The 17,479-nt window shown below is 36.5% G+C and overlaps 1 protein-coding gene across 1 annotated transcript; it reads right to left on the bottom strand.

Moving 5' to 3' along the window:
* Positions 1 to 13,748: 13,748 nt before the first annotated feature.
* Positions 13,749 to 16,711, bottom strand: LOC136068848 (deoxypodophyllotoxin synthase-like). The gene is given in 4 exon segments (XM_065776604.1): positions 13,749 to 13,967; positions 13,970 to 13,996; positions 15,786 to 16,107; positions 16,344 to 16,711. Coding segments are annotated over 4 exon segments (936 nt in total).
* Between the last annotated feature and the right edge of the window lie 768 nt (positions 16,712 to 17,479).

The following is a 17,479-nucleotide window of genomic DNA, read 5'->3' as shown; positions in this document are numbered from 1 at the left end:
CTGAACACCAACAATGACTCACAGCTTGTACTTGGATAAAGACATTGTTAAGTTCAAAAACTTAAATATGACCGAGTTTACATTCTTAGAGCATTTCCATCATGTGAGTGAAAATTTTCAGCATTTACCATCTCAAAACATTACTTTTTAGCTTTTAACACCTCACTTTATAGTACATCATTCATCAAAGATTCTATTTTTTTACCACTTCATTTAAATATTTTTTTTTTATTCTCTGTATGTTTCTTTCTCTCTTCTTTCTCTCTCTTCTTATCTGTGTCTCTCCCTTTCTCTAAAAACCCACCACTTTCTTTGCAAACCCACACCCATAGCTAGCCACCACCATCGAAAACAAAAAGAAAAATAAAGCCACCCGCCAGCGCCACCATAGCTACAACAACTGCCATTGTCACCACCACCCACAACCATGACCACCAACCACCAAAATCATAACCAAATCACAAACATAAACCCACAAGCTCATCACCATTCACCACTAACAACCGGAAAAAGAAAAAGAAAAACAACCCTCCAAAATCACAAACCCAAACCCACAACCTCATCACCACCAACAATCAGAAAAGGAAAAAGAAAAACAACCACCGAGAGAGAGCAAAAGCACATCAATGCCATTGCTTATGGCCTAATCCATACCTGCGAGTGAATCGGCTTGGTCGGAGTCAAGTAAGGTGGCCAGCCACCGGCTACCACAATTCCAAAGACCACCACGTTGATTAAAGACCCACGCCAATCGACTCAATGACCCATGCCGAACTCTTAACCAATGATCCACGCCGATCTCCCCTCAACACTGCTGCCCACACCGATCAAAGACCCACGAACCCACCAAGTCACAAAATTAAATCACCCCGCTGAAATCAAAACATAGAACCCAGACCCATAAAATCAAACCACAGAACCTAGGCCCATGAACCCAAACCCACAAAATCAAATCACCCCGCCGTCAAGCTCTACCTCCATATCGGCGGCAACACTCTGAAGGCATAGTGGATTTCATGTCTAGTGGCGCTTGGGCTTTGAAGTTCTCAACCGACGAACCTTGAAGGGGAGGAGTTGAAACTGTGAAATAGAGAGAAACAGAAGTTAGGGAAAGAGAGAAGAGGAAAGTGAGAGAGGAGAGAGAAGAAAGATGAGAAAAATAAAAAAGAAAAAGAAAAAGTGGCCATTGGATAAAAAAATAATATTTGGTTTAACATTTATGCTATAGTGAGCTATTATTGATAACAACTCACTGTAGCTGTGTATCAAAATTTTTGGCATTTGAAATCTTTGATGTAGTAGGTATTTTTGTGTGTTGGTGGTAAAATTTAGCTTTTAACATTTTTAGCATTCTTAATGGGAATGCTCTTATGATTTAAACTCTCATTAATCACATATTCTGCTGTTTGATTGTCATGTAAATAGAAAATATAAAATGATCGAAGTTAGTTTTTTTTTTTTTTTTTTTTGGTAATTTGGATGTAACCAGAATTTGTAAAGTCCTTGTATATAATATTGTTATCAACTAATTAAAAAATTGTAATGACACAGAATATTGACTAATTGACTAGACTTTTTTTTTTTTTTTTTATAAAACTAATTGACTAGACTTGAATCAAAATAACCCATTAAAAAATATATTAAAATGAACCACATTCGTAAAATTATTCAAACAAAATTACTAGGCAGTGTTATTGCACATTAGTGTGTGCAAATACACTGCCCAAATACACTAAAATTAAGAACGTGTAAAATATGCTATGTGCATTATTTTTTCCCTTTCAAGTGAAGTCCTAAGATTATTATTTAGTGCTTTTTTTTATGATAATTTTGGAGTTTGGCATTATTTAATGAAGGACATCGTTTGTAGTAGCCTAAGGGTACAATTTCACTCAATATCTTTTTATTAAATTTGAATTTTGACAAATCCACCATTCGATTACATGCTGCCGAAATTTTCAAATAATCAAAGATCAATAGTTATGTCATCAATCAATTATTTAATTGCAAGTTTATGTAGTATGAAATTCTACATAAAAAATAAATTTATGGATTATATAGTAAATAATATCCAGTTGACACAAAATTTGACATATGTGTTAAAAGAGTAAAGAACATGTAATCCAATAGTTAAATTTCCAAAATTTGTAGCAATGCTAAATTTTTAAAAAGGAAGGTGTAGGCTACAACCAAATTTATAGTAAAATTTTGTCTGTTAAAGAATTAATGTTTATATAAATGTGCAGCTAGATTTCTGAATTTTAGTGATAAGGATTGTAATTAGAGGATTGTAGTAGCAATTAGTTAGTTGCTGTGTTAGTTAATAAGTGATGTCATGGGTGATTGTGCTGATGTCATGGAAGTTAGTTAGTAGCTGGGAGTTAGTTAAGAAGGTGGAATTGTATAAAAGGAGGGAAACAAGAGGTTGTAGGCAGTTTTTGAATGTATAACAAGAATCATATTCTCATTCCTATCTTCTCTCTAATTCTCATCTATCCCATTATCTTCTTAATTTCCCCTTCCTAATGTTCTATCTCCCTTCCTAGTTAATCTCTTCAATTCTTTCCTTTACGGATTACTAAGATCTTATTAAATTGGTATTAGAGCCCATTCTGCTACTATGGCAGAAACTCGATCTTCTTCTTTCCTTAATGAAAAAGTCAATACTCTTTCATCGACGATCGAGCAACATGATCAAGAATTTCGGATAGTCCATCAAAAATTGGATGCAGTCACAAGTTTGTTGCAGGCTCTATCAAAGACAGTACAAGGTTTGACAGAAGCGGGTAATGGTTGGCAACAAAGGCCTCCATCTCCTCCAAGAAACTCATCTCCAATGGTGACTCATCAACAACAAGATTCTGCGATGATTCCCAAAGTTGTGAGATTGGAGTTCCCGAGGTTTAAGGGTGAGAATCCATCAAGATGGGTGTATAAAGCCAACCAATTTTTTCATTTGTACAATACCCCAATCAACCAAAAGATATTATTAGCCTCATATCATATGGAAGAGGAGGCTCTGATTTGGTTTCAAGATGCAGAGGAAGCGAGTCTTTTTACTAGTTGGGAGGCTTTTGTTAGAGTATTGTACGTGAGATTTGGTTCTTCTTCCTATGATGATCCTATGGAAACTCTAACCAAATTGAAGCAAGTGGGGTCTGTATCTGCTTATAAGGGACAGTTTGAGGCTTTCTCCAATCAAATTAAGGAACTATCTGAGAAGCACAGACTCAGCTATTTCTTGAGTGGGTTAAGGGATGAAATTAAATTACCAATTAGGATGATGAATCCCCAGAATTTGAATGCAGCCTTTGGTCTTGCCAAAATACAAGAAGAATATCTTCTTGTGTGCAAGAAGAGTATCAAACCATGGAGCGAAGTGTCTAAGCCCTCAATTTTGGGTCACCCACCAATTAGGAATGATTTGAAGACTACCAAACTACCTGTGTAGAAGCTTACTGCTATGCAGATTAAAGATCGAAAGAAGAAAGGATTATGCTTCTATTGTGAGGATAAATGGCATGTGGGACATTAGTGCAAGACACCAAAGATTTTCCTTATGGAAGGGTTCCAACAAAACAACCTGGAAAGTAAGTCAGAGGGTTTTGAGGAAGGACCAACAATGATGTATTGTTGCGCATATTGGGTGAAATAAATCTGTTTACACAAGGTTAAAGAAGAGAGAGAGAAGATAATATGACACAAGGAATTTACGTGGTTCGGCAATATGCCTACGTCCACGGGAGGCGACAGAATAATTTTTACTATAGTTTGGAGATTACAACAATGACTTGTAAGCACTCTCACACAAACCCAAACCCCAAATACACCCTTGGTTCTCTCACAAACAAATAGAGAACACCCTTTTGTATTTAGGCAAAATTGCAAGACCTAACTTCCTAGCTCTGGTGCACACACACAGAAGAAGTTATTTGCTATCTCCCTAGCTCACCCTTGCATGATATCATTTGCTCCACACATATTGTATTTATAGCCAAGGTTTAGCCGAAATTCACCAATGTGAAACACCAATATTTGTCTAAGGAATTCAACAATAGTGGCTAAGCATTTATTGCCAATTGAATCATATATTTCGGCTAGACCAAAAGAATGCATGAATACTTGTTCAAGTTGCATTCTTCCTTGCCGTTTCTTGATGTTTCATGCATGCAAGAAGTCATAAATTTCGGCCAATAGATGAAGTTTGTAGAACGTTCAAGACTTCTATCAAAGAAGTCAATAATTTCGGCTATGCATCCATGCAATATTTCTTGAAACTTCTTTGCATTTCTTCATCTACAAAATCATGCAATTTCTTGCAACTTCCAAATGGTTTGATATTTAATTGTCAAGCCACCAATGTTGACAATTCAAGCCATTTTATTTGACAATTCAAGCCATTCTAACATGTATGATGCTTCCACTGAATTGCAGCAATAGATGGCAGGGTGTGCTAAAATCACTCTCTATGCCTTACTTGGAAGTCCTTCTCCAGGTACAATGAGAGTATGGGGTAGAATTAATCATCAAGATGTGCTTATCTTGATTGACAGTGGTAGTACACATAATTTTTTGGATGTTTCTTCATGGTCATCCTTGAAATTGCCATTGTCAACTCAAGAAAGCTTCACAGTTAAGGTAGCTAATGGGGAAGTACTTAGAACACAAGGAGCTTGCCATGAGGTTAATCTCAGAATTCAGGGTAAGGAAGTGCAGGTTGATTTAAATGTTTTATCCTTGAGTGACTGTGATGTGGTTCTTGGTACTTAATTGTTATGTACTCTTGGACCAATCAAATGGGATTTCAAGAAACTGGTTATGGAATTTAGTCTTGGGGGGAAGGAAATCCTGTTTACAGGATTACAACCATCTGGCCTCACTCTTCAAGAAGCTGACCAATACTTTAAACCAGTAATCAAGAAAGGACTACTGCTACAAATTATGCATGCCCTATTCCATCCACACCAGTGCAGCAGCATAGGACCATTACTGAGTTGCTTAAAGAATTCAACAAAGTCTTTGAAGTACCTACTGCATTGCCTCCTCTCCGAGGGCATGAGCACTAGATAGTGTTGAAGGAGGGCACTGAACCTGTCTGTGAGAGACCATACAGGTATCCCTTCTATCAAAAAACTGAAATTGAAAAAATTGTACATGATTTACTAGAAGCTGGCTATGTTAGAATTAGTCATAGTCCTTTTTCATCACCTGTGTTGTTGGTAAGGAAGGCTGATGGAAGTTGGAGAATGTGTATTGATTATAGGTCTTTGAATAAGGCTACAGTTAAGGATAAGTATCCTATCCCTGTTGTAGATGAGCTGCTGGATGAGTTGAGTGGTGCTATGATTTTTTCTAAGCTAGACCTTCGGTTTGGTTACCATCAAATTAGAATGAAGGAGAAGGATATTCATAAGACTGCATTTAGGACTCATGAAGGCCATTATGAATTCCTAGTTATGCCATTTGACTTAACTAATGCACCATCCACCTTTCAATCACTAATGAATAAAGTGTTCAAACCATATTTGAGGAAGTTTGTATTAGTATTTTTTGATGATATATTGGTATATAGTAGTTCTGTGGAGCAACATGTTTCTCATTTGAGGATGGTCTTGACTATGTTGCTTGATAACCAACTGTATGCTAAGCAAAGCAAGTCTGTGTTTGGTTGTGAAGAGGTGGAGTATTTGGGGCATTTAATTTCAGGCCAAGGAGTTAGAACTGATCCTAAGAAGACTGATGCCATGCAAAATTGGCCCATTCCTACATCTGTTAAGGCCTTGAGGGGGTTCTTGGGTCTGACTGGGTATTATAGAAAATTCATCAAGGATTATGGCCTCATCGCAGCTCCCTTAACTGCATTACTTAAAAAAGATGCCTTCCAATGGTCTCCACAGGCTGAATTGGCATTTACTGCTCTTAAGGTGGCTGTATCTACCCCTCCTGTTCTGGCACTGCCTAATTTTTCTAGGCCCTTTCTGATTGAATGTGATGCTTCAGGTAAGGGATTAGGTGCTGTTTTGATGCAGAATGAGAGACCTTTGGCTTACCATAGTGAAGTTTTGAAGGGTAGGAGCTTTCACTTATCTACTTATGAAAAGGAGCTTTTGGCATTAGTGAAGGCAGTTAGGAAGTGGAGACCTTATTTGGTTGGAAAGCCTTTCATCATTAAGACTGATCACCAAAGTCTTAAATACTTGCTTGAACAAAGGATTGAAACTCCAACTCAACAAAAGTGGATTACTAAGTTATTGGGGTATTCATTTTTGGTGGAGTATAAGCATGGGAGAGAAAATAAGGCTACTTATGCACTTTCAAGAAGATTGGAGGATTCGGACCAGTTGGAGGATTCTACTTCTGCCCTTTTTTTTTCCTAATTTCATTTCCTTGTTCTTCTTGGTTGGACATTCTTAAGGATAGCTATAAGACTAATCATGAGTACCAGCAATTGTTAGAGGTTGTGACTGTTGAAGATTCTGCCCCTGCTGGTTTTACTCTTCATAATGATCTTCTTTTTTATAAGGGTCGTATATTCCTCAGTCACAGCTCCCCATTGAAGCCTCTAGTGTTGCAGCATGTTCACAATTCTCCTTGTGGTAGTCACTCTGGTTATTTGAAGACACTACATAGGGTTAGGCAGGATTTCGTTTGGAAAGGTATGGTTAAGGATGTCAAGCTTCATGTCCAATGCTGTGAGGTTTGCCAACGGGTGAAGGTGAGCACTTCTAAGCCTGCTGGGTTATTGCAGCCTCTTCCTGTTCCTAACAGGCCCTGGCTTGATATCAGTATGGATTTTACTGAGGGTTTATCTAAGTCCCATGGTTATGAAGTGATCCTTGTGGTAGTTGACAGACTGACTAAGTTTGTCCATTTCATTCCCCTCTCTCACCCGTACACAGCTGTGAAGGTGGCTGGAGTTTTTATGAAAGATGTGTTTAAACTCCATGGTATGCCTAAAACTATTGTGAGTGACAGAGGCTCAGTTTTCACAGCCCATTTTTGGCAAGAGTTGTTCAAGTTACAGGGTACTGCATTAGCTATGTCTTCAGCTTATCATCCCCAATCTAATGGCCAAACGGAAGTGGGGAATAGGAGCTTAGAGCAGTACTTGAGGGCCTTTGTTGGTGACAAACCCAATGCTTGGGCTGATTAGCTTCACTTGGCTGAGTATTGGTTTAACACCAATTTCCATACTTTAACCAAGCTGACCCCATTTGAGGCTCTTTATGGCATATCTCCTCCCAGTTTGTTGGATTATATTCCTGGTGCTACCCAAGTGGTTGCTGTAAATCAGTTACTGCAGAATAGACAGGACCTCATCTCCTTACTTAAACAGAATCTACTTTCTGCTCAAGCTAGGATGAAATCTCGGGCTGATTTGCATAGGACTGTACAAGTTTTAGTGTTGGTGATTGGGTTTATTTGAAGCTCCAGCCTTATAGGCAGCACTCATTGAGGTTGAAAGGTTTCGATAAATTCTCTCCTAGGTTCTATGGACCTTTCCAAGTTGTGCAGAAGATTGGTCAGGTGGCTTATAAACTTGCCTTGCCTATAGATTGTTCTATTCACCCAGTTTTTCATGTTTCCTGCTTGAAACTTAAGTTGGGATCAACTGTAGTTCCAGTTCCAACTCTTCCTCCTGTTACTTCTGCTGGTGTACTTAATCTGGAACCTGTTGCCATCCTTCAACACAGGTCTAAATAGCTTAGGTCTAGGACTATTACTGAAGTCTTGGTCCAATGGCATGGTCATTCTCAGAAGATGCTACCTGGGAGTCCCTTTACAACTTGCAGCATCAGTTCCCTCACCTTTGGGCAAGGTTTTGTGACTCTTGGGGGGGGGGGGTGATGGACCTTGGGCCAAGGTCTTTTTTTTAAAGGGACGGGAATTGATAAGGATTGTAATTAAAGGATTGTAGTGGCAGTTAGTTAGTTGCTGTGTTAGTTAATAAGTGATGTCATGGGTGATTGTGCTAATGTCATGGAAGTTAGTTAGTAGCTGGAAGTTAGTTAAGAAGGTGGAATTGTATAAAAGGAGGGAAACAAGAGGTTGTAGACAGTTTTTGAATGTATAACAAGAATCATGTTCTCATTCCTATCTTCTCTCTAATCTTCTCTCTAATTCTCATCTATCCCATTATCTTCTTAATTTCCCCTTCCTAATGTTCTATCCCTCTTCCTAGTTAATCTCTTCAATTCTTTCCTTTACGGATTACTAAGATCTTATTATTTAGTCAACCATATTTAATGCTTTCTTTTAGAAGAATATTATTTAATGCTTTTTCTGATGATAATTTTGGAGTTCAGCATTATTAAAGAACCATTCACTAACCAGTAAATAAAAATTAAATATATTTATTTTATTCGAACATACATTTATTTGAAAATGAATGAAATTAAGTAAAAATATAACTGTATGCAAACTGCTGGAGGAAGATAACAATATTTTGAATTTGTATCACTTCTTGAATCAAAGCCATACAAAAATCTTTGCCTAGAAAGCAACAACAATTTCTTATAAAAATGTGCAATATATGCAAACTACAGCAAGTGGAAAAGAAATATAACTATGCAATAATACATTTTTTGCATTTAGATCCAACAGGGAAAAAAAATCCCTTGAAGATGCAACGCCTTGGCATATGATATGATATCTATAAAATGAACTTTTATTAACCTAAGCAAAGCAGAGCAGACCCTTTTTTTTCATTTTTCTTTTTGAGAAGATAGAGCAGAGCAGAGCAAACCTGGTATGCCATTTGCAATTGGGTACACACCAAATGAGCAGAGCGGACATTTTTTTATTTAGAAGATAGAACAGACCTGGTCTGCCCTTTGCAATTGGGTACGCACTAAAAGTATGAGCAGATCAAACCCTTTTTTTAGAAGATATTAGATAGAGCAGCACAAAGCAGACCTGATCTGCCCTTTGCAATTGGGTATGCACTAAAAGTATGAGCAGAGCAGACCCTTTTTTTAGAAGATGGAGCAAAGCAGAGCAGACCTGGTCTACCCTTTGCAACTGGGTATGCACTAAAAGTATGAGTAGACCTGATTTGCTCTTTAATCTGCCCTTTGCAATTGTGCATGCACTAAACGTGGCCAAGATTAGCAGGTCTGGTCTGCCCTTTGCATTTGAGCTTCACAATTAAAGTGGCTTAGCTCGTCTGTCCAATGAAATTGGATTCTTCATAAAAAGTGACTAAATAATGTCCACTTTTTTTTTTACAAGATAGTTCTACTCTAGCCTAATCTAAGTGTATATGTGTATGAAGCTCTCTCCTGAAAACTTGAACTCCGATATTTGCCCTCCAAACCCCACAAACACTTATACTTACAGAGTAACCATCGCACTAAGAGTGTGCAGTGGTGTCCACTTTTTCTCTTAAAGGTGAACATCGTGGTCTACATTTTCTCTCAAAGGTGAAGATCGTTGTCCAATTTTTCTCTTAATGGTGAAAATAGTTGTCCACATTTTCTCTTAAGGGTGAACAGCGTTGTCCACTTTCTCATGGCTTCTCTTCAAAGGTGGCCAATGTTGTCCACTTTTCTTTTAAAATTTGCTAACGTTGTCCACTTTCTTATAGATTCTCACTAAAAGTGGACAATATTATTCAATTCTTTATTTTTCATATTAACTCTCATATCATTATATTTATATTATTATATTTATTAATTTTAATTAAATAATATTAAAATAGTCCAACACTATTACTAGAAAATAATGTTGTTGGAATAATTTTACGGGTGTGGTTTATTTTTAATGGGTTATTTTGATTCAAGTCTAGTCATATTGTCAATAATCTGTGCCATTAAATTTTTTTAGTTAACAACAACATTATATATACAAGGATTTTTGCAAGTTCTGGTTACATCCAAATAACAAAAAATTGACAATTCCCATCATTTTATATTTTCTATGTACTCATTGAAACAACGGAGTTTGTGATTGATGAGAGTTTTAATTGTGAAGAATGCAAACTCCGTCTTCTCTAAGATTTTGTTTAATTAACCATGTCTTTATCCAAACACAAGCTAGCTATGAGTCATATTAGTGTTCAGACTTTGAAGCGTGTATTTCCTCCTATTTATGTTGTCGAGCATCTTGAAATGCATAATTTTGCAACAAATTGCGTCCACTTAAAAGTGAAACCATGTATATGGATGGACCAAAGTTAATTAATAAAGAAAAAGAAAGTTTTACTCTCCTAGCTAAGACATATGCTACAACATTGCTTTGCCTTATATATGGGCGAAGAAAAAACTCTGAAAATAGTTAAACGGAAAGTAACTTATTCCATCTTTTAAAATTTCAAATAAAGACATAACCTTATTCTAGAAGAAAGCAAGTCACTGTATATAAAGTGACCACACACTGCATTGAAATTTGAAATAAACTAGTAAGAGACTAGTTTATTTGGACTGAGAGTACATTCAACTTCTTTTTTTTTTTTTTTTTGGTAAACAGGATATTTCATTCAAAGCTAAACTGAATACAGAGAAAGAAAAGAGACCGAGCTAATGCTACAATCATACATAGTACCATCTGCATATAATCTAAGCAACAGATCAATATCAGATGGAGGTTCCGAAAAAATAACAAAATCACAGTTCATCAACGCTCCCCGACGAGCTAGTGCATCAGCGCACTTATTGGCTTCGTGATAGCAGTGTTTAATTTTTACCCTTGGAATCCGTCTAAGGCCCTCCTTGTAGTCCGCAACTATAGTGTTGTTCACGTTAACACTACCACCCTCCTTCCCAAGGAGATCTACAACAAGTTTGGCATCAAGCTCTACTTCCACTGCTTGAAGATTCAGCGACAAACACAATTTTATACCATCTCTCAATGCCCACAACTCCACCGCTACACCTGCAGTGATCCCTATAGACCTTGCATAGCCTTTTATCCAATTCCCTCTATCATTCCGAATGAGACCTCCCCCTCCAGCAATACCAAGATTCCCCAAAGACGACCTATCCGAGTTAAGCTTGAACCAACTTATCGGAGGCCTCAACCATCTTACCTGAATAGTGGTCCGAGGCGTTGACGAATTCCCATTGAGAACAATGAAGGCCATTTCAGAGGCCTTTGACAGAATCTCACTTGATAAGCTTCGTGAAGAGGTATCATTTCTAAACACAACTTTGTTTTTGAATAACCACAAGTTCCAAATACCAACTGGGAAGATGACACCCCACGAAATATTCGACCCCTCATGATTTTTCCTGCTTTGACAATTAATACGCAACCAATCCACCAAATTAAGGTTGAAGAAAATATTTGGATCCAGAGGAATAGACAAGGCATTCCATGTCTGACGCGCAATAGTGCAATCTCTAAGAATGTGAATAATGGACTCGGAATCATTATTGCAAATTGGGCAGCAAGTTGGAATAGGCATACCTCTCGCAACGAGCACGCTCCTGACAGGAATGCTCATCTAAACACAACTTTGTTTTTGAATAACCACAAGTTCCAAATACCAACTGGGAAGATGACACCCCACGAAATATTCGACCCCTCATGATTTTTCCTGCTTTGACAATTAATACGCAACCAATCCACCAAATTAAGGTTGAAGAAAATATTTGGATCCAGAGGAATAGACAAGGCATTCCATGTCTGACGCGCAATAGTGCAATCTCTAAGAATGTGAATAATGGACTCGGAATCATTATTGCAAATTGGGCAGCAAGTTGGAATAGGCATACCTCTCGCAACGAGCACGCTCCTGACAGGAATGCTCCGATGCCAACATTGCCATATGAAGCACCGTATTTTAGGAATAGTCCAGACCTTCCATATCCATTCACCCGAACCAGAGGTTTGAGAATTTGAGTCATCAGCACCATGGGCCAACCGATAAGCTTCTTTCATCTCAAAGGATCCATTAGGGGAGGATTTCCAAGAGATCCGATCCGGACATGCAACCATACGAGGAATGGGCATCGCTTTTATCCTAAGCATCAGATTCTTGGGAATATGAAAGGAGGTAGCATTCCAATTGCATCCACAGCTGTTAACAACATCACTTAAGAGCAAGGAATTCTCTTCTCTGTTAAGAGGGCCTGAAATCAGCCCTCTAATAGGACCTATATCCAGCCATTTGTCACACCAAAAGGAAAGTTGACTCTCAGACCCCACAATCCATTTCGTACCTCTGTTAAATACTAATTCCCCTTTTCGCATAGTTGACCAAACAGAAGAACATGTTCGGAATCGACAATTAGAAGCTTGCTGCCTCCTTCGATTCAAATATTTTTGAGAGAGAACCCGAGCCCAGAGAGAATTTTTTTTCATTATTTAATCGCCAATTTAGCTTAGCTAGGAGAGCTATGTTCTTCGCCTTTGCTTCTTGAAGACCCAATCCTCCTTCTTTCTTAGATTTCGTAATGGTCTTCCAACTTACCATATGAATCTTCTTTTTGACATCGGAAGAACCCCACAAAAATTCCAACTCAGCTTATCAATATTATTCAGCACCTTAGAAGGAAGAGCAGCACACTGCATGGTATAATTTGGAATGGCTGAAGTAACAGCTTGGGTAAGGACTAATCTTCCTGCAAAGGAGAGAAGATGGGCTTTCCAACCGGGCAGACGGCTCTGAACACTTTCAATAACAAACCCAAAGTCCTGAGGCACAGAGGTGTGTTTCATAGGAAAACCAAGATATCTACCTAATGAGGGAGTTGACCGAAAACCCAATATATCACTAAAAACCTCTCTATCTTGGCCAGAAACATTAGGAGAGAAAAACACCCGGGACTTTTCATTGCTAACCTTTTCACTAGACATTGAACAAAAGGAATCCAAAACCTCACAAACAGCCAAGCAATTTTTCCTATCCGCTTTCGCGAATAACACAAGATCGTCAGCAAAAAATAAATGGGAAAAAGCAATTCCCCCTTGAGAAGCCTTGACCGGGTTCCAGAGCTTTGCCTCGCATTTTTCTGAAATGAGTGCTCCAAGAACTTCCATGCACATAATAAAAATATAAGGGGAAAAAGGGTCCCCTTGTCTAATCCCCTGTGAAGGATGAAAGGCATCCAAAGCCCCCTCATTGAAAAGAACAGAGATGGTTGAAGATGAAACACAACTCATGATAAGAGAAATTAAATGCTCAGGGAACTTAAATAAGTGGAGGGTATCTCTAATGAAACTCCACTCCAAGCGATCGTAAGCCTTCTCTAAATCAATCTTGATGGCCATGACCCCACGCTTACCCTTCATCCTAGAGATGGTGTGAATCAGTTCTTGAACGATGATAGCATTATCCACCCCTTTTCGGCCTGGCACGAAGGCAGTTTGGAGAGGAGATATGATGTCAGATAACAAAGGCCGAATCCCGGCAACTATTAATTTAGTGATCAACTTGTAGACTGTGTTACAAAGCCCAATCGGACGATAATTACTCAATGTATCCAGGTGCTTGCATTTCAGAATGAGGGTAATTAAAGTTCGATTAAGGAAATCAGGCATAATCCCGGAAGTAAAAATTTTCCTTACCTCCTCTTTAACTGAACTCCCAATGATGAGCCAAAAGCGTTGATAGAACCCAGCATGCAAGCCATCCGGCCCAAGGGCCTTAAAAGGCTTTAGAGACCAAAGAGCCGATTTAATCTCTTCATCTGAAATGGGAAGTTCCAGATTTCTAATACCATCCTCCGTCAAACTACATTGCCAATAAGGGGGTTGCCACTTGGGAAAATATGAATGACAGTGGCTGGCAGGCAGCGTTAGGAACTTCAAACACCACAATAGGCAGCGATAGGAACTTCTTTTCGTTGAGCAATTGATGCAATGTGTGCATGGGCATAATCATTAAGATTTAATGGCTTGTATAGTAAAGGGTGTTGTTCATCAACAAATTCTTCTAGCACCCATATCGTCTTATTGTTGTATGAAACCAACCCAAGTGAGACTCTCGTCTCAGAATTTTCAGTCAACATAACTCGATGGATATGCAAGCTTTTATCCTATCATTGCTCCATACCTTGGTCAAGCAAAACATGCATCAGTCAATTTCATTGGATACGATCTTGTAAAGCGTAATGTAAATTAAATATTTGGAAAAGTAGAATATTGGAAAGCTAAATTAACCGAAGCTTCTTTTTTTTTTTTTTAGACGAATAAATTAACAGATTTTGTTTCAAAATTTTACGGATTCTGAAAATACTTCTAATTGATCACTCCACTAAAACCAAAAATAATTAATTAATAAGCTACTTCCAAATTTCACATAGTTTTATAGCAAAATTGAATCATACTTTCTTTGAATCCTAACATGTATTATGTTAGGAGCTTTTGCTTAGTGCTTATGTAACGAATTAAGTAACTGAACTATTTGCTTCTAATTAATCACTTTTCTATTTTCATTTGAATGAATAAAAATAAGTAAGGTTTACCGTAAGGAAAACGTAGAACTCTAGATTAGACTCTAGAACTCTAGATTGGTACAAGCTGAAATTTTCAGCTTATTTGCTACTTCAGCTTATTTTTTGTACTATTCATGTGTCTCACTACACTTTTTGGTACTATTTATGAATTTCACTGTATTATTTAGCTAACTTTTACCTCTATTTACAGTACATTCAATAAAATTTTCAATTTTAGCTAAATAAGTTGTTTCCAAACAAACACTAATCAACAATTTTTAATTTTAGTCAAAAGCCTTGCAACTCAATCGACATTTTTTGGTATCTCCAATGAAGATATTTAGTATTCAAATCCTTCCACCACTAACAATCAGTGTATATACATTGATTGTAAAAAATTTTAAAATGGTAATTTTACCTTAAACAATAACAATTTGCAATTTTGAAAATCATGACTAATTTTTATTTATCATACACATGAATTTTTATAAGATTGAATTCTAACTAGATAAAAATAATTACCAACTTTTTATAGTTTATCAATAAACTAATCATACCCATTTTAATCTAAAAATAACTTATTTTATTCTATCATGACATATTCGTTATTGAATCTAACATATTTGAATCAACATAACAAATTTTAAATATTTATCTCAGTACTATTAACTAAGACACAAAATATTCTACAATGGGCACATTATACTAGCTTATCTTTATTCGATTTCCTATCACTATTACCAATGTTTCTCATGTGATTCTCATATTGATAAATATTTCTACGTAACATATATAGTATCAAAGAGAGGGTCAAGTATTTTGTGGCTCAATAGTATAACTCAAATTTCTCTTCTCAATTATTGTAACTAGTGTAACACCGTGCATATGCACGGGTACAATTAAATCAATCACAATTATACATTTTTTTTTAGAAGAGATTTAAATTATACATAATCTTAACTTAACACTTTTTTTAAACATACATTTCTAAAATATGTAATAATTTCTCATTATATATATAATTTATAATTTAATTGGATTTAGAATCTTTGATTTTTTCACCCAATAATTCACTTGGCACAAAAGTTATAAATAAATAAATAAATAAATGGATATATGGTGGAAAATTGGACCTCAATTGAAATCTAATTTAGAATCTAATTAGATTTGGACTCTTCGATTTTTATTCACTTAGCACAAAATTAAAATTAAATGGGACACGTGATGCAAAAGTGAGAATCCAATTACAATCTAATTGGATTTTTTATAAGCTTTGGCTATATATATATATATATATAATCAAATTTTTAAGTAAAAAAGAGATTAGGAATAGGAATATCTAAAGAAGTTTTGTATGAATAATAACCATTAATCTGCTTTTGACATATGGTATTAGTTATTACTCACCTGGAGTGCATCAGATGCCAAGAATAAAAAGGATGAAGGGGTGTAATCAAAACCACTTCATTCACCGTCCTTTGTTTTTATCTCCGAACCCTTCACACGATTTTGGTGAATTATGGTAGTAAAGTGCTTGTCTGTGTGGCTTGGAATGCCTTGATTGGTTCCAGTCTTCTCAGGTTCAGTGTACTTCAAAAGGACCAAATTATGAGTAGTTGATTCCATGAGAGAGTCATAGTAATTTTTCACGCAATAGTTTTCAAATACCATTCTCGTCACCATTTTATCTAATTCCGCCGTTAGCTTCACATAGGAATTAGCACTCTCACTAATAAAGAGAAAAACACAACAAAAAGTGTTAACATATATAGTACATAGAAAACAAAAAGTATAAGCTATTAGAGAAGACAAAATGTATAAAACTTAAGTACTAATCAAAGAATCAAAGTTACAGAATTTAAAAAATTGTACCTAAGTTTTATTCATTATTCTGTCAACCTTAGAATATTTTCAAAAAAACAATTAAAAAAAAAATCAATGAAGAAGATAAGATTAGATTATCACCAGTAATTATCATTCCCATTTGGCAAGAAGATATTGGTCAACTTTTGAGTTACATCTTTGAAGGTTGCATTATCAATCATCATGCGTTCGAAAGGAGGAAAAGAGGAATAGCCATGGAAAGGCCTGTCATAAGTGACTTTCAGTTTGGTTTCTGTGGGGAACTCAAACAACTCTGGTATTGAGGTAAACATTGCGTTGTGAAGCTCTGAAAGAGTGTTCTTGCCAAGTTCCACCATAAAACAACCATACCTTTCAAGTGCATTGCAAACATCTTTGCAAGCTGAGAACCATGAAGTGCTTGTACCAGACTTCAAGTCCAAGTTGGAGAAATCAAAAACTGGAATCTTAGCCTGTGTTTGGATAGCCATGGTTCTTGATTTTCAGTCCAACTAGGAAGCTTGAGGGGTGAGAAAGCAAAATTGTGTGGAATGCATTGATATGTCATGTGTTATTTATAGAAAGGCATTTTTTTTTTTTTTGAGAAGAGCTTAACAATGCGCAATTTCTTGATTACATTTTTGTTATGTGCTTAAAAATTGACTCATGCATTTACAGTCCATATAAATATAATAAAATTTGTATTAGATTTAAACCTTACTATTTGAGATTGAGGGAAAATAAAAGAGATGATGTCGGCATATAATGTAATTTTGCCTAACTTATGTCTTTTTTCTATAAACTTTGCCTAACTTTGTGTCATTCATGCATGCCTGCGGTAAATTTATGTGGGACTTTTAGACTAATATGTTGGCACTCTTGTGAGGCTGGAGCTCGAGTAAAGCTATGATGGGCTGAATAGGTAAGGCAACACTTTGAAAATGCATTTGACATTGATGTTGCCAACTTTTTGTTTCTACTGTAAAGGCAGAACTTGCGCCTGGCAGATGAGCAATTGGGTTTTGTAAAGATCTTAAACCCATTTGCAAAATTTTCCATTAAACCAAAATTAGATGAGAAAAATCCTTTTCACCCTCCAATCCACAGCTCCAAATTTGCCTTTAAAAAAACTATAAATGGGTTTGGTATATGTGTTTGGACAAAATATTTTCTTTTCTTTTTTTAATAAGCAGTGTTTTAATAGACCCATAAGTGTACTAAAAAGTAAAAACAATTTATTGTCATCAACAACCGGAAGA

The sequence above is a fragment of the Quercus suber genome, unplaced genomic scaffold (genome assembly GCF_002906115.3).
Source record: "Quercus suber isolate HL8 unplaced genomic scaffold, Cork oak 2.0 scaffold_9, whole genome shotgun sequence".
In the NCBI taxonomy this organism is placed as follows: domain Eukaryota; kingdom Viridiplantae; phylum Streptophyta; class Magnoliopsida; order Fagales; family Fagaceae; genus Quercus; species Quercus suber.
Note: the sequence above shows the minus strand (reverse complement) of the source record. Positions and strands in the feature narration are given on the sequence as shown.